This window comes from Boleophthalmus pectinirostris, unplaced genomic scaffold (assembly GCF_026225935.1).
Source record: "Boleophthalmus pectinirostris isolate CB_2022bp ecotype Guang Dong unplaced genomic scaffold, ASM2622593v1 HiC_scaffold_16, whole genome shotgun sequence".
In the NCBI taxonomy this organism is placed as follows: Eukaryota; Metazoa; Chordata; class Actinopteri; order Gobiiformes; family Gobiidae; genus Boleophthalmus; species Boleophthalmus pectinirostris.
The window spans coordinates 17,172,442-17,188,325 of NW_026571095.1; the positions used below are offsets into that span (position 1 = coordinate 17,172,442).

Below are 15,884 nucleotides of genomic sequence, written 5' to 3' on the forward strand. Positions count from 1 at the left end.
AACCGACCGCGATCCGTGCTGTGAAAAACCGAAGCTGCATTAGCATTGGGGAGTTGTTGGCGCTTGTGTTGGCTAGGATTGTCTTTGCCACTTGTCTCTGGTGCTTGTCGTCGTTTCAGCACTGGACAGCGACCAGGACGAAGGGACACTGCAAACAACGAGGATCTCCTGAGGCGAGGTAACACCAGCCAGCGTACAGCATAGCAATGCAACCACCAGCTCTGTATGTGTTAGCTCATCAGATTTGTGCTGAGATTTTATGTGCATGCACCGTTCTTCTGCATTCATTATCTGACATATACATCATTATTCATGGCGGTTTGACAGTAAAGCTGTCCTTATCAAATGCCCTTGACACGAGCAGAACATTGGCAAGGTTTTCTGTTTGTGTGTGAGAGAGGCGGCCTGGTGTTGGTGGTTAGCAACTGCGCAATTGTCTGTGCTGTGTGTTCTCCTCTCCCGGTCTCTCTTCACCTCTTCCCTGTCTGCTTCCTCCTGCTACAACAGTCCGTCCGAGCCTCGCTTTGGCCCGGGGCAGCGCGCGGCTAGATGACTTCACTACATCAACAAGCACCGCGGTATCCTGGACTAATATAGCAGCGCCACATCCCCTATTCCCCCACCTCTTCCTCCTCCTCCTCCCTGTCTCTGCTGTGTCTCCATTCGCTGATCCCCGGGTCCGGCTACTAAAGGCACCATGGGAAACCGTGGCATGGAGGAGCTGATCCCGCTGGTCAACAGACTGCAGGATGCCTTCAGCGCCATCGGACAGGCCTGCAACCTGGACCTGCCGCAGATCGCTGTGGTGGGCGGCCAGAGCGCAGGGAAAAGCTCCGTGTTGGAGAACTTTGTGGGCAGGTAAAAATGACCACCAGAAATAGGATAATCCCCTCTCCTTGACGATGACATAAGAGGCCTATGAGGCCAAGCTCCCAGCGCAGAGTTCAAAGCATCTTTCAAGCTTTGATGTAACAAACACCTCATGTGCTGGTCCCATGCAGGATTACTGCAGGTGTCTGTGGAAGAGGTTGGTTTGTAGGTTACATCTGTATTAACAGGACCTGCAGCTCAAAACATGCTCACGGAGTCCTAGAATAACCTCACTGTTAGCATCCTCTTTGCTGACTCAGTTGACTTCAATTCAGTTTTTAGTTCACCTTTAAGTATCGTTTAACTTTTGTCCTTTCTCTTTGGTAACTTATAGTCTAATGTTGATGGTGAAAACAACACTTTCTTGTTGAATATAAATTCAGTTGCTTTAGAATCATTAATTATTTGTTAAAATTAATTGTTTTGTTTTTATTTGATAGTTTTAAAACCAAATTAGTTGCTAGCCACAGATTTACTACTAGTGAAGACTCTAAAACTGTTAATTGTATTCATCAGTGTCCCCGTGCTAGTACAATTTTTAATATCAGCAGCTCAGTTTCAAATGCAGCTACAGTAATCTCTTTGCTAATTCATTGTAGTAGATCTAATTTAAACATGCTGTTAAGGCAGTAGTCCTTATAGAATGGAGGTTCTTTGTTTTTAGTAGTTCACAGGTTGTTTAAGTAACTTATCTTTGTTTATATTTGCTCATTTATATTTCAGTATAGTTGGTGTGGTCCATTCTTATTTGAATTTACAGTAGTAGGTGACCTCAAGCAAACAGGGCCCACGTGTTCCTGTGCTGTAAGATGGATTGCATTGATTTAGTTTTGTTGCAGCCGTCATTGTGATTGGCCCTGCTGACTAATGGTCCTTCTGTCTGGGATTTCCTTTACACTGTGCTGAATGTTCAAGTGGGCAGGTCTATTTTCTACACCCATCCTCTGATATCTGGGGTTCTGGAGGCTGATGTCTTGTTATCTTCGGTAGTGATATGATATGAGTGCATAGACAAAAAATGTTTGTTAAATACAATAAATAATGGACTAGAATGAAGCCACCACTAAACTAGGGTATATTTTGTCTAGGACTTTACCAGGACAAAACCATATGGACTAAACTAATCCCTGGAATAAAATATGACAAAATCTGGATTTAACCTGGTCTATTCTATGACAATATTGTTTTTATAACACTCTAAAACAGGGGTAAGCAATTATTTTTCCATGGGGTCACATGAGAAACAGAAAATATTGTGGAGGGCCTGGCCAAAATGCTTAACTCAATTCTGCATAATATTAATTGTATTTCTTTATTAAAAAAAACAAACAAACAGTAAATAGCATTGTTTTGACAAGCTGGTAAGACTGGTAAGAGTTTATGTTATGACTAAGCAATGAAAAAGTGAGGTTTCTGTACAAAAAAAAAAAAATAAATAAAGATCTTAAACAGCCTGGTCAGAGTCAACCAAAGGGCCATATGTGGCCCAGGAACTGTACAATGCCCAGGTCTGCTCTAAACCAAAATTAAGCAGCATAGACTATAAACTTTCAATACATTATGCCACAGTTTTCGTAGTCCTGTTGTTATGTAGCTAAACATACTTGAAGAAACAAAAACACCTATAGTAAAAGGTAACTGATGTCTGTTCCTGTGTATATGAGTCTGATAAAAAAAATTTTCTCAGGGACTTCTTGCCCCGTGGATCTGGCATTGTCACTCGTAGGCCCCTGGTGCTGCAGCTTATCAGCTCAACTGCAGGTGGGTGCAGCCAAAATCACACCCCCGCACATGCACACATATTCTCATGCAGAAACCCTGCATTTGTAATTATCTTTTGACTGGATATTGCCTCTTACAAACAGTTAGATGTGCTGCTAATCTTTGCCCCATATTACTCTTTTCAGAATGGGCTGAATTTCTTCACTGTAAAGGGAAAAAATTCACAGACTTTGATGAGGTCCGCCAAGAAATCGAGGCTGAAACGGACCGCGTCACAGGAGCCAACAAAGGCATCTCTCCAATCCCCATCAACCTAAGGGTCTACTCTCCTCATGGTACAGCTCCCATTTCTAAATTAGGACTTGATACTAATGAATGATTTTTCATTTGATCAAGTAACTCTTCAAGTAACCATGGGATCAATATTTGCCTGAATTATAAATAGAAACAAACATTTATATAACTAATAGAGAAGTAATACTTCAGGTGCAGATTGTATTCAGTGATGGATTCATATTGCACTTATCCTGATATTGTCTAATCAAAATGACAAATGTAAACATAATGGATATGTTGCTTAACTAAATCTAAATGTGTACTGGTTTGTTGATTTGAAGTATCTGAGCTCTCCCATTTTCGCCCCTGCAGTGCTGAACCTGACTCTGATCGACCTGCCGGGGATCACTAAGGTCCCTGTGGGAGACCAGCCAGCCGACATCGAGCAACAAATCCGGGACATGATCATGCAGTTCATCTGCAGAGAGAGCTGCCTCATTTTAGCAGTGACCCCTGCCAACACTGACCTGGCCAACTCAGACGCCCTAAAACTGGCCAAGGATGTGGATCCACAGGGTAGGATCAAACTAAAACATCCACCTTTGATTATACTGTACTAACATAGTGGAATTTCTCTTGTTAATTTGGGAATTAACTTGGTTAAATACCAAATCATCAAATGATTTTTGGTCGTAAAATATTTTAAATGATTAGCCTCAAAAGATTTTAAAACTTTTTCTTTCAAATGCTCTATAAACTTGTTCTCCACACCACAAGTTGTTGGTAAACACACAGATCCCTCCTCCTTTCCCTTTACTGGGAAGCTGATGTTTATTTAATGAACAAAATGAAGCTTGACAAGTAGTTACAGTAATTTGTCAGTGTACCGCAAATTTAATTCATCAGCCACCAGAAAGGTGACACAAAGTCTAGGAATAGCAAACATTTGTACATTTTGAAAATGTTATTATTTGACTTTTATCTCACAAAACAGTTACATTGCAGTGAGTATTACTTTTGCCAGCACAACCTATTTGAATGGAGGTGCAATGGTTAGATGGAGTGACCTTGTGCTCTGACCTTTTTTCAATGTGAATGTTGAAACTGAATTTTCTTCCAAGGATCGATCAAGTGTAAGAGTATTAATAGCATCTACGAGGAAACCTAAGAGCAAAGGAGAGGCTACGAAACACACAAATCAAACTGTAAGTGACTGAAAGTGAAGGGAGCCATGTTGGAATTAATCTTTCAAGCTACGTAAAGGTTAAAAAGGACAATTGAATCAGATGGAGTTTTACATCCCAAGACTTTAACCTTCAGACGTGGAGAAGGACGCAGAGGAAGGTGAATTGGCAGAAAGAGAGAGAGGAGAGACAGGGGGGTGGGGGTTGGACAAAGTGTCCCAGCTCATGATGCTCAAAAGGATGGAGAATCAAAAACAGAGTACATTAGACAGGAGGAGCAGCAGGAACACAGAGAGGCAAATGCATTAATGTATTTATTCATGCTTATATCCAAGAAATCAAGAACAACCAGAAGCCTTTGAATTGTAGATTAAAGCCTCCTTCTCTAATTTGAAAATGCACTGAAGAATTCCTAAACGATACAAAAAAAAAAGATAAGAAGAGACATTACATTCATTCTGATCTTCAGTATTAAGATTGAAATTGTCCATTACTGAGTCAAGTTTATTATATTGCACAAGTTTAAATGAGCAAATCCACTTAGTGCTATGCAACAAGTGTTCACATTAAGCTTCTGCAATACATATATTTTACCTTTTCATTTTACACTATATGACTGTAATGGTTGTGCTGGCTATTTACAAGTAATGCTAATTCCAGTATATTTTTTGTGAAATAAAAGTCAAATAACCAAATTACTTAAACTGGCTGTATATGACTGTAACAGTCATACCTCTCAGATTGTTCTTGTGACTTATATTTTCATATCTAATATCAAAAAAAGTAAACCATAAGTATGACTGCGTAACCTGTCTTTTGATGTTTCTAGGTCTTAGAACTATTGGAGTGATCACTAAACTGGATTTGATGGATGAAGGAACAGATGCTCGAGACGTTTTGGAGAACAAGCTACTTCCACTGCGACGAGGTCTGTCTCCTTCATTTATACTTCTTCTAATTGTTGCTTGTTACTTATCAGTTTCCACATTTTCTGCAGGTTATATTGGTGTAGTGAATCGTAGCCAGAAGGACATAGATGGAAAAAAAGACATCAAGGCTGCCCTGGACGCTGAGAGGAAGTTTTTCTTGTCCCACCCAGCCTATAGGCATATGGCTGAAAAAATGGGTACACCACGCCTGCAAAAAATTCTCAATGAGGTGAACAGTTTTACAGCTTGTGTTTTGCATTGAGCACTTACAAGACTGATTAAAAGGTGGTTCAGTTTTTCCAATTGCACAGTGAGAACCAGATAATAATATAACACAGACAAACTCCAAAGCTGGTAGGGCACATTCCAATGATGTTATTATTTTATTGTGTTTGTGTAAAACTGGTGTAAAAATGTGTTAAGATTTTCATTTGTTTTTTTTTTTTGTCTCCATAGCAACTCACCAACCATATCCGGGACACGCTGCCGGCGTTCCGCAGTAAACTCCAGTCCCAGCTGTTGGCTTTGGATAAAGAGGCAGAGGAATACCGAGGATACCGACCCGATGACCCATCCCGCAAAACCAAGCAGCTGTTGCAGTCAGTCTACCATGCTTTATTTTCCCACGATGCAATTGTTTTCTCTTCAAATCATTTATCTTGATGATTCAGCATTTATTGTAGTGACATCTTATACTTTTTACTGTTAGGATGGTGCAGCAGTTCTCAGTAGACTTTGAGAAGAGGATTGAGGGTTCTGGTGACCAAGTGGATACAGTGGAGCTGTCTGGAGGTGCCAAAATCAACCGCATCTTTCATGAGCGCTTCCCTTTTGAACTGGTCAAGGTGCTTACAAATAATAGCCCATATACTAGTATATTTATATGTATATTATAATTATTATTATGTTGTATTATTATTTTCTATTAAGCTGTAATTATTATTGTACAATAATTAAATGTAATAAACAACTCAAAATCCATTCTGCTCTTTAGATGGAGTGTGATGAGAAGGAGATGCGACGTGAAATTAGTTATGCCATAAAGAACATCCATGGTATCAGGTAAGTTGAAACTATGTTTGTCATTAATTGTACAATAAAATTGCATTGATATTGTACATATCATAAATTAACTAACAACAAATGTGAACCACCAGTCACTGGAGTTGGGGGTAAAGAGTGAGAAATGTATTTAGGCATTCTTTAACAATATAAGTGTATTCATCTTCTTGATTGCCTGTAGGACTGGACTGTTCACCCCAGACATGGCGTTTGAAGCCATTGTGAAGAAGCAGGTGATAAAGCTGAAGGAGCCCTGTGTGAAGTGTGTGGACATGGTCATCCAGGAGTTGATCAACACTGTGCGCCAGTGCTCCAACAAGGTCAGTGTTGTGGGCTCTGGGGTCTCCTGTCTGTTTCTTTGACAAAATATTTTCTTATTTTTCTGTCACTACCCAAATTTCAATCTGAGAAAGCAGTTATGGTCAATTAGGTTGATCGTTAAAGCAGTTTATCTAAGCTTTAAAACCAAACATTAGCTGTATCTTTTAACACATAATTTAACATTGCACTCGGTGGCAAGTTGCTATGAATATTCAGAGGCATTTTGATGTGTTTACAGCTGGAATGCTTCCCCAGACTTCGTGAAGAGACTGAGAGAATTGTCACAACCCATATTAGAGACAGAGAGAGCCGGGCTAAGGAACAGGTACCACTTTTAAAATTTTACAGGCACTATTGAAAAAGTATTGTATGAATTGTTGAAAATGTATGTTACATCTTGTTTTTATACAGGTGTTGTTACTGATTGACATTCAGCTTTCATACATCAACACCAATCATGAAGACTTTATTGGATTTGCCAAGTAAAGATTCCTTTAAATAAAAGATTAAAATAGAGCTGTTCCTTTGCTCTGACATGTGTTTGTGTCATTACATTGCAGTGCGCAGCAGAGGAGCAGTCAGACCAACAAGAGCCAGGGTGCAGCAGGGAATCAGGTGAGACCTGTCACATTCTGATGTCATAAAGAAACAGAACAAGAGGAAGGTCATCAGAGCCTGAGCATAACCACTGCAGTCTCCCATCCGCAACGATTCTATTCTCCCTGTCGATTTAATTGTGTGTTATTATTCTCATTTAATCTAATTTTATAAGTGACATCCACATTTCAATTATGAATGGCACTATATTTACTCTGTAATAGCAGAATCAATATTTTGGAGCTCATTGAGTATCACAGCTACAGTATATGCCATATAATTATCAATTTAGTTTCTCTGTTTTTCTTTTAACCAAACATTTTCATATTTATACAATACTGAGATTCACCTGTGGTCAGAATTCACTCTCTTTTGCAAATGTATTGTTTGTTTTACCAGTTATTTAGTTTGTTTGTTTTCTAAATGTCTCTGTCTAGTTGTAGCTTTCATGCCTCCATTACCAATGGTATTTTGAGACATTTCCCAATGTGTTTGAACCCCTCCTGTGTCATCAAGGTGCCATGTTGCATCCCAATTCCTTAGTGAGGTTCACTACTGCCCCCTAATGGTTGTCTGTTGGTGAGTATAGCTCGTTGTGGGTTCTGGCTTGCAATTTATTAATGGCTGTAGTAACAATTCTTCCCATTGCGTGGTGCTTTGTTGCACTGCTAACCATCTACTACTACTTGTTCCTTTGTGGTATTATCTTGGATTCCTGCTCTTAATAGGCTCGTATACTGTAGGCTGTGCTCGACAGGGGCACAGATTGCCTTGTGTCATTAGCACCGCAGGGAGTCTTATGGTTCTTCCTATTGCAGGCCTCCTCTCCTCCTGCTTCAGGTTTGATTGTAAGAGCTTATTCTCTGGCCCTTTACTCCTAACACCACTCCCACCTTTTTAACAAGGGGTTCCTAATATGTTGTACCCAGAAGCTCACCAAAAGGTTAAAGACCAACAAGGTTGGACACTGTGGTTAAAAATGTTTTTGTTCATTTTGTCAACTTGACCAAAATGTATACACTTTCCACTTATTTGAATAATTTATTAATTTAACTTGCATAAGTCAAAAATCTAGTTATCAACTGAAGATATTGGTTAAAAAAATATTGGCCCTTTTTGTCTGTAGTGTCTTGCCTTATTTTTTCTGGTAACCTTCTTTGTGAGTCAAAAACTTACAGATGTCTAACCCAATAATCACTAGGCACTATCCCCTAGGGTTGTTTATAAAAGCTTGTTGCATTAATATGGCTAATACACTCTTAACACACTCTTAACACAGTGGTCACTTAACAGTCTAATGCTGCAGGCCTGTGCTAGTACTGGACACTGACACTGCACTGATGATCTGAAGACACTAAACACGTCTAACCTCACACATCATCATTGTAAAGCAAATTCAGGGTAAATGAATATAATTCTAGTGTCTAACCTTTGACGTTCTTCATTCTTAGGTAATCCGCAAAGGTTGGCTGACCATCAACAACATCAGCATCATGAAGGGCGGAGCCAAAGAATACTGGTTTGTTCTGACTGCAGAGAGCCTTTCCTGGTTCAAAGATGATGAGGTGAGGTATCCCAGAAATTTGAACACAATTTAATGTCAATTAATTTATTATTATATTTTATTACATTTTAGTAGACATACTACACAATAATTATAAAATAAAAAAATAAAAAAATTGAGGATTGTAGAAGTTTCTCATTCACGGGTGGTGCTTGCATTGTCAGACTGATATCTGCCTGTCTGTGCCTGCTGTACAGGTTGGAGGACATTCTGCACAGCAAGTGTAGATAGGCAGACACACTGCAACTTTGGGAAAAAAAAAGGCTTTATAACACTATACTAAAGAGTTTCAAACAAATGAATATACTATAAGTAATAACAACAAATAATAATGTAACTGTACTTACAGAGCAGCACTACATTGAGCAATTTAGTACATTTTTTAAAATTCCATTTGGTAACTTGACAGCCATTCAGTGTCTTAGGCCAGTCTAACCATAACCATTCACACTTTCATTCAGTGGGTGTATATGGTGCCCATAGTATGCATTGGTAGCAGGGATCAAGCTGTCAGCCTTGGGGTTGGGTAAAACTCCTCCACCAACTGGGCTACTGCTGCCCATACCTCGTAGTGATATGTGCATGATGCGTTTGATATGTGTATGTGGTATATTAGTGCTGAAAATGTCGTACGTAATAAGATGCTTCTTCGCACATGTGCTGTTTTTTTTTGTTCAATTCATCATTACCGCAGTATAATTGTTTGTTCTGCTCTCTCGTCTTTCAGCTTAGACTTTGGGCCTTTGTTTTTTCATTGTGAATTTGGAGCTATCCCAATCTTAACCAAATGTTCCCTCATAGACACTCAGCAGCACCCAGACAGCACACATGGATTGCACAGCACTAGGTCCACACGCTGCCATTTGATACGTAAGTGTGGTGATGGAGCAAATTATAGACTGCCGTGGCTTATTATATATTTCAGCTGAACTTTCTATAGTCACATGCAAAGCGCACACACACACATGCATGTTCTTTTTCTGAGCGGAGTTGGCAGTAAGTTTGGAACTGCTCACATTCTTGGCAGCAAAATCACAAGTTTATAATCCAAACATCAGCGTCCAATGTTTTAGTATAAGGGAGCCCTCTCTATTTAATATCAGGATCACTGCTGTATATCTGACAACTGTCCCAGTAACTACATATGTTCACTATTATGTCTATTTTACAGAATGTTCTGGTCAATGTGTTTACTCAAAGATCTTTTTTTTTTTTTTTTTCATTTTTACTTACTCTTTTCTTATTTTTTCACTGCCATCCTTCTTGGTAGCTATAACTAATACAATTTACTATAACACTATATCTGAACTGCATCTCCCATACGCCACTGTCCTTTGTATTAAATCTAGTTGGCCACCCACTGACATACTTCTTTGGAGGCGTCTGACTGTATTTTCAAACTCCACTTGATTGATTGGCCCTGCTTCGTTCAGTGTGTGCTTGATGCTTTGCAGCCACAGTGGCTCCTCCCACTTGACCACAGCTTCACCAGGGCACCAGGATAACTGCCTGAATAGCTGACTATAGTCTATGTAAAATGTTTTCTGTTAAAATTGGTATTGTTTTTGGTGTAATCACAGCCATTTGTCCAGTGCATTGTTAGTGGTAAGAATCAGTGTCAATGTTTATTCCAGTAATGAGTGAGGAGGAAGTAGTGAGTGTTAGATTACACAATATACAAATGGACATCAGTGCTGGTATGTTAAATTAGCACAGGTGAAGGAAGGTATATTAGATGCAGTACAATGAGACACACATATTTGGACATGAAATGACAATAGAACACAGACACACACACACATACACACAGACAGGGCACACTTAAAGACAGACTGACAGAAGAGGGTCCATGCCCAGTCTAACCAATGTGCAGACTACTGTACACCAGTATGATAATGAACAGGTAGTCTGAACACTGGGTGGACGGAGCCGGAGCTGAGAGCCAGGCCTGGTGCTGTCTGCTGCCAATCCAGATGCGCGCTTGCCTTGTGCCCACTTTACCAGGATCTCCTTCACTGTAGCACCCTCCAAACTGCGTTTTCGTCATCGTATTCGCTGCGAGATGTGGGGCGGTATCTCTTGTTTGTTTGTTTTGATTTAAGTTTGGAAAGCGGTCGTCCTCTTTCGCGATCCGGGTGATCACGCCGGCCATCAGAAGTATCCAGCCTTGACGTGGCATATTCTCTCATACGACTGACTGGGACAGACTGGGCTGCACATTCAGGGAGGGGATATTACAAAAAAGAGGGAATGGGAGGAAGAGGGAGGGGACCGTGCCTGACCATATATGGGACGGAGTGACCCCTTAGGGAAATGCAACTCAGACTGATTTGCAGACTTTCTTATCCTGTCTTCTTCATGAACTTTACTCTTTACCTTTGTCTATCTCTTAACAAATTCCCAAACATTTGCTAGCGTTCTTTTGTAAATCTTATGGAAATCCACTCCAGTGTAAGTTTTTCCGCCATCCCTACTCTCCCGCCTCTCTTTGGTTCTCTGTGTGCAGCTAAGCACTACCAGATGTTGAGTTTTAACGCCAGGCTGTCATTTAATCTCTCTCTCCCGCTCTCTCTCTTCCCTTCTTCAAAAAAATTAGGCAGGAAGTGGGCCCCTCTGGAATGGAAAGAAAAAATATTTAAAAAAATATTGAGGGGGAGGGATATAAAAGACAGACACAGGGATGAAGGTTAGACATAGGACAAAAATGGTTGGCCCTGTTGATGCCTTTAGACTTAGGTGTTTCAATACAAACTCATAATTGTCTTTAAAAAAGTATTTCTTTATGTCGCATAATCCTGGCTGTAGCTTTCCCTAAACCGTTAGCTACCAGTTAGCTCTCCTGCAAAACAGTGAAGAAGGACTTGTGTCTTGACCCGCTCTTTAATGACTTCCACATGTGGTCGCCCTCTCTGTTTCTCATTCTTCTCCTCCCACTTCAACCCCCTTCTCCCCAACACCACCACTACCCCCAGTTCTGTCTCCCCCATTCCACCTCGCCCCTGACACCTTTCAGTTTTTACTTCTATTATACCTTTTCTTTATAATAGTTACAAGAATGCAAAAATGAAAACATGCCTAAACCAAAGAATGTAATTGTTCACTATGAGTCACTAGTTTTCATGATTACGTGTCTTTTGTTCTCTCAGGAGAAAGAGAAGAAGTACATGCTGCCCCTGGACAACCTGAAGGTTCGTGATGTGGAGAAGAGCTTCATGTCGAGCAAGCACATATTCTGCATCTTCAACACTGAGTCAAGGTCAGCTATGACTTCAAAATCTGTTTGCCATTTGCAGTTAAAATGAGAAGTGACTAAATACTGCATTGTGTGCATGCATGTTTGTATGTGAATGTATGTGATATGCCTTGAATGTTTGCTTTTATAAACTTCATCATCAGTCTGCCCCAGTGACTACAGGTGGAAATTAGGACTTGTGCTGACAGAGAATGAAAACTAAATATTATCAGCTGCTGAGAGTAAACCCTACATGAGCTATTTTATACAATGATTCTTTATTCTCTTTCTAGGAATGTCTACAAAGACAATCGTACTTTAGAGTTGGCTTGTGATTCTCAGGATGATGTTGACAGCTGGAAGTCCTCTCTTTTACGTGCAGGTGTCTATCCTGAAAAGACTGTAACTGTGAGTAGACTTACTAATGCTGATCTGCAATTAGAAACTTGACACACAAAATGACTCCTCTTGTCTGTGTCTTTTACAGGTTGAGAGTGAGACCACTAGCTCCACAGATAACTTCTCAATGGATCCTCAGCTGGAGCGTAAAGTGGAAACCATCCGTAACCTGGTGGACTCCTACATGGCTATTGTGAATAAATGCATAAGAGACCTGATGCCAAAGACTATCATGCATCTCATGATTAACAATGTAAGCTCATTCACCTACATTATGCAATGTACAGATTTTACCCTTTTTATTTAAACTTAACTGCTGCTCCTATAGGTGAAGGACTTCATCAATGCAGAGCTCTTGGCACAGCTGTACTCGGCGGGTGATCAGAACGCCCTCATGGATGAGTCACAGGAGCAGGCCCAGAGGAGAGATGAGGTGCTGCGAACCCACCAGGCTCTGAAGGAGGCTCTGGCCATCATTGGAGACATTTCCACCACCACTGTTACCACACCTATGCCTCCACCCGTTGACACTTCCTGGATGGGTGGCAGTCGCAGGTCCAGCACCATAATATCATAATACGCCATAATACAACCATAATACAACCATAATACAACCATAATACACCCAATTTATATATTTTTTTATTAATTGTGTTCATTCTTTCTTAGATCTCCTCCCCCCAGCCCCACTGCTCCCCGAAGGATGTCTTCAGGCCAGCGTCCTGCTCCTCGAGGGGCTCCCCCGCCACCAAATCGCCCTGGACCTCTGGGACCTTTCAATAATAGCGCTGAAAGCCCCCAGGCACCAAGCCGTCCCAACAGGGCTCCCCCGAGCATCCCCAGGTGAGAGGACCACAATGTCCCACAGAAGCATCCAAAACCCAACACAGGGTGCGTGTGTGTGTATATACACACACACACACTGACAGTGGCCCCCTGTTTTTTATATATATATATATATATATATATATATATATATATATATATATATATATATATATATATATATATATATATATATATATATATATATATATATATATATATATATACACACACACACACACAACACCTTTGTCTTTCTTATCTAATCTCTTTTCCATCCCTATTTTCGGACACTTATATATATCTGTGTTTCTTCTCTTTTCCAGTCGACGACCCCCTCCATCTCCGACAAGACAAGCCCCTCCATCTTAAACTTCTGAAGGGATGGTCTGTTCCCTTATCTCATGCTCTCTGTCCCCCTCTATCTTAGCCATGGCTCTGCTGTTTGTGTCTTTCCTTAATGCAGACACTCAAGTCTTTACCCCACTGACCCTCGATTTCCTGCCAGGTGACGATGTCCATATATCTATGTACAGTATGGTACTTGTCTTGTGGTGTATATGTATGTTGCGCTTGTTGCTCACCTGTGGTCCAGGTTTGCTTTGCTGGATCCTCCTTTAGCCCCCCAAACCCTTTGCCAAGACCGTCACCTCCACCCCACTTGCTGCTTCTCCATGAAAATATGCTCAGCAGTCGCACTGCCCTCCTCATTCCAAATGCAGCATGGCACATAAGCTGCTTTTATTGCATGGAAGTGTGTGTATGTAGAGTGTGTATGTGTTTGTGTGTATGTATAAAGGGGAGGGATGAATTGGCCTAGGTATAGGCTGAAATTGATTTAGTATTGTATTAATTTATTGTATATCACCCTTAAGTGTTAATTATCAGCTTAATGTTCTCCTAGGAACACAAGTTGTATCTTAGTATGTGAGTGTATATAGAGTATGTGTTTGTGACAGATTCCATAGATATAAGACAGTCGGATGCTACATTCACCTTGTTCAAACTTACCAGAAGGTGCTCAAATGGCAGCCATATTAGGAAGGTAACATTAAAAAAGCAACAGTAGCTGAATAGGTTCCCAAACAGTCTCCTTTTTGAAGTTTATTAACTCAATGCTCCTATAATGTTTTCCCATGTCTGGCTGTCTCCAAAGAAATGTGTAATGTGTGGGTGAATTGATGGCCATAGACAATGAATGCGAGAGAATGAGTGTGTATGTCTCTGTATGAGCCAAGTGGATGAAAGATGTGAACAAGCCAGCCATTTTGGTGTTCCTGTCCTGGTCCCATAGTTAATTTTCTGTGACAAAAGGTGCTTTTATTATTAAAAGTTAGGTTAGAGTTAGGTCTAACTCTAATGCATATCAGTCTTAAAATAACCATGCACCTCTGGTATGATTTTTATGTGGGATGTTGCCTATAATCTTCAATATAACTAGAATTTGTTCAGTTTCTTCCTTCTGAACAGATTTTATTAGACCTGTGCCATAACTGTCTTATACCTACATCTACTACATCCATAAATTCACAAATGATAAAAATATATCTAGACTACTGCGTTGATGTCTTCCTGAATATGGCAGCTATAGACACAGGCTGTCAGAATGTGGCATCTCCTGCTCTGTATCTATGACCACCACAATGTACATGAGTGTGTGTGTGTATGAGTGTGAGTGTGTTCAGACCTGGGTGCATGTGCTGTCTGTCTGCACGTTTGTTGGCGTTTCAGTTGTGATCGTTTTCATGAAAGCTGTTATTGATGAACCATAAGACCCTTGAGGTAAAAATATATGTTGGACTTTTGTGAGTTGTTCCTGTGTTATAGTAGCAGCCATACACACATAGCGAGGCTGAGGAGCACCTATAGTATTCTGTACATGGAACAGCATCAATAATAATACATATAACCAAACCTCGATGTCCACCTGTGCTGTATTATTGGTCAATTTATGACCCTTAACAACCTTATGCTTTGAGTCAGATTCTGACTGTCAAGATTTGTAGAGAGTGTTTTATTAACAAGTTCCATTAAGCCTTTTTCTCAGGTTTGCGACTCCATGCACGCCATAAACAGGCTATTACTTTATCAGTTGTTTTTGCATCACAATGAAAGCAGAGGGATCAGTCAGTGTCTGCCTTAAAGCTATAGGCAGCATTGTCAGTTTTCAAGTGCTTCTCTGTCTGTCTGTTATTGTGTATGTGGGCCTAAACTGTGTCCTAATGTATATAGGTAATGATATAAGAGACATGTGGATCGTAAAGACCTCATCAAGGACCCTAGCGCTTTAATTGTTCTATGTCTCACTAAATTGTCTAATTTAGGCAGCCTTAAATGGCATCAATAGCAATTCTGTATTGCCAAAGCATATGTAGTCAGAGAATAAAAAAATGTTATAAAACAGCTGAAGACCAATAGTGAAATGGTTCCAGTTGTAGTTAAGGTGGCATATAGAGCATATAATGTTTAATGGGGGAATTGCATTGGTTGTTCTTTTCTGTGTCTCTGTATTGATCCTCAATAAAATCCTGGTATATTACTATTTGTATTGTTTTTTTTTTTTTGTTTGTTTAGTTTTTTTTTCCTTGGGAACTCCGTACCAAAACTTAGAGGGAAGATTAGACAGTTTATTTTATGATTAGAAATTATTATTAAATATAAAGCCATAAGTGTGATGAAATGGATCTACAGTTCTATGTTCTACTCATACCCATAGACCAGGCATGTCCAAACTATGGCCCGGGGGCCAAATGCGGCCATCAGACAGATTTTTTGTGGCCCTCAGGCTTCCAGGTGAATTGGCCCAAATCACCTTGCATCAATTAAAATGAACTTTTTACTGCTTTTTGAACTTTTTAACTTTTTTTTGAAAATCTACCTTGATAAAGTCAATATTGAATATT

At 40.1% G+C, this 15,884-nt stretch overlaps 1 protein-coding gene across 1 annotated transcript; it reads left to right on the forward strand.

Annotated features, from left to right (window-relative positions):
- The first annotated feature begins 697 nt into the window (after positions 1-697).
- Positions 698-15,451, forward strand: dnm3b (dynamin 3b). Its single transcript, XM_020939577.2, has 20 exons — positions 698-858; positions 2,558-2,631; positions 2,778-2,927; positions 3,241-3,444; positions 4,882-4,980; positions 5,050-5,210; positions 5,438-5,580; positions 5,691-5,826; positions 5,976-6,043; positions 6,225-6,363; positions 6,603-6,689; positions 6,776-6,846; positions 6,925-6,979; positions 8,413-8,526; positions 11,672-11,781; positions 12,051-12,165; positions 12,245-12,409; positions 12,485-12,711; positions 12,826-12,999; positions 13,308-15,451. The coding sequence occupies exons 1-20, from the start codon at positions 698-700 to the stop codon at positions 13,351-13,353; spliced, it is 2,499 nt and encodes an 832-aa protein (XP_020795236.1). The 3' UTR covers positions 13,354-15,451.
- Positions 15,452-15,884: the final 433 nt, after the last annotated feature.

Excerpts from the sequence above, each read along its gene's own strand:
- dnm3b (XM_020939577.2), top strand. The coding sequence starts at position 698 with ATGGGAAACCGTGGCATGGAGGAGCTGATCCCGCTGGTCAACAGACTG. Across the intron at positions 8,527-11,671 it reads CCTGGTTCAAAGATGATGAG|GAGAAAGAGAAGAAGTACAT; the intron begins GTGAGGTATCCC and ends TTGTTCTCTCAG. Across the intron at positions 12,712-12,825 it reads TGGATGGGTGGCAGTCGCAG|ATCTCCTCCCCCCAGCCCCA; the intron begins GTCCAGCACCAT and ends ATTCTTTCTTAG.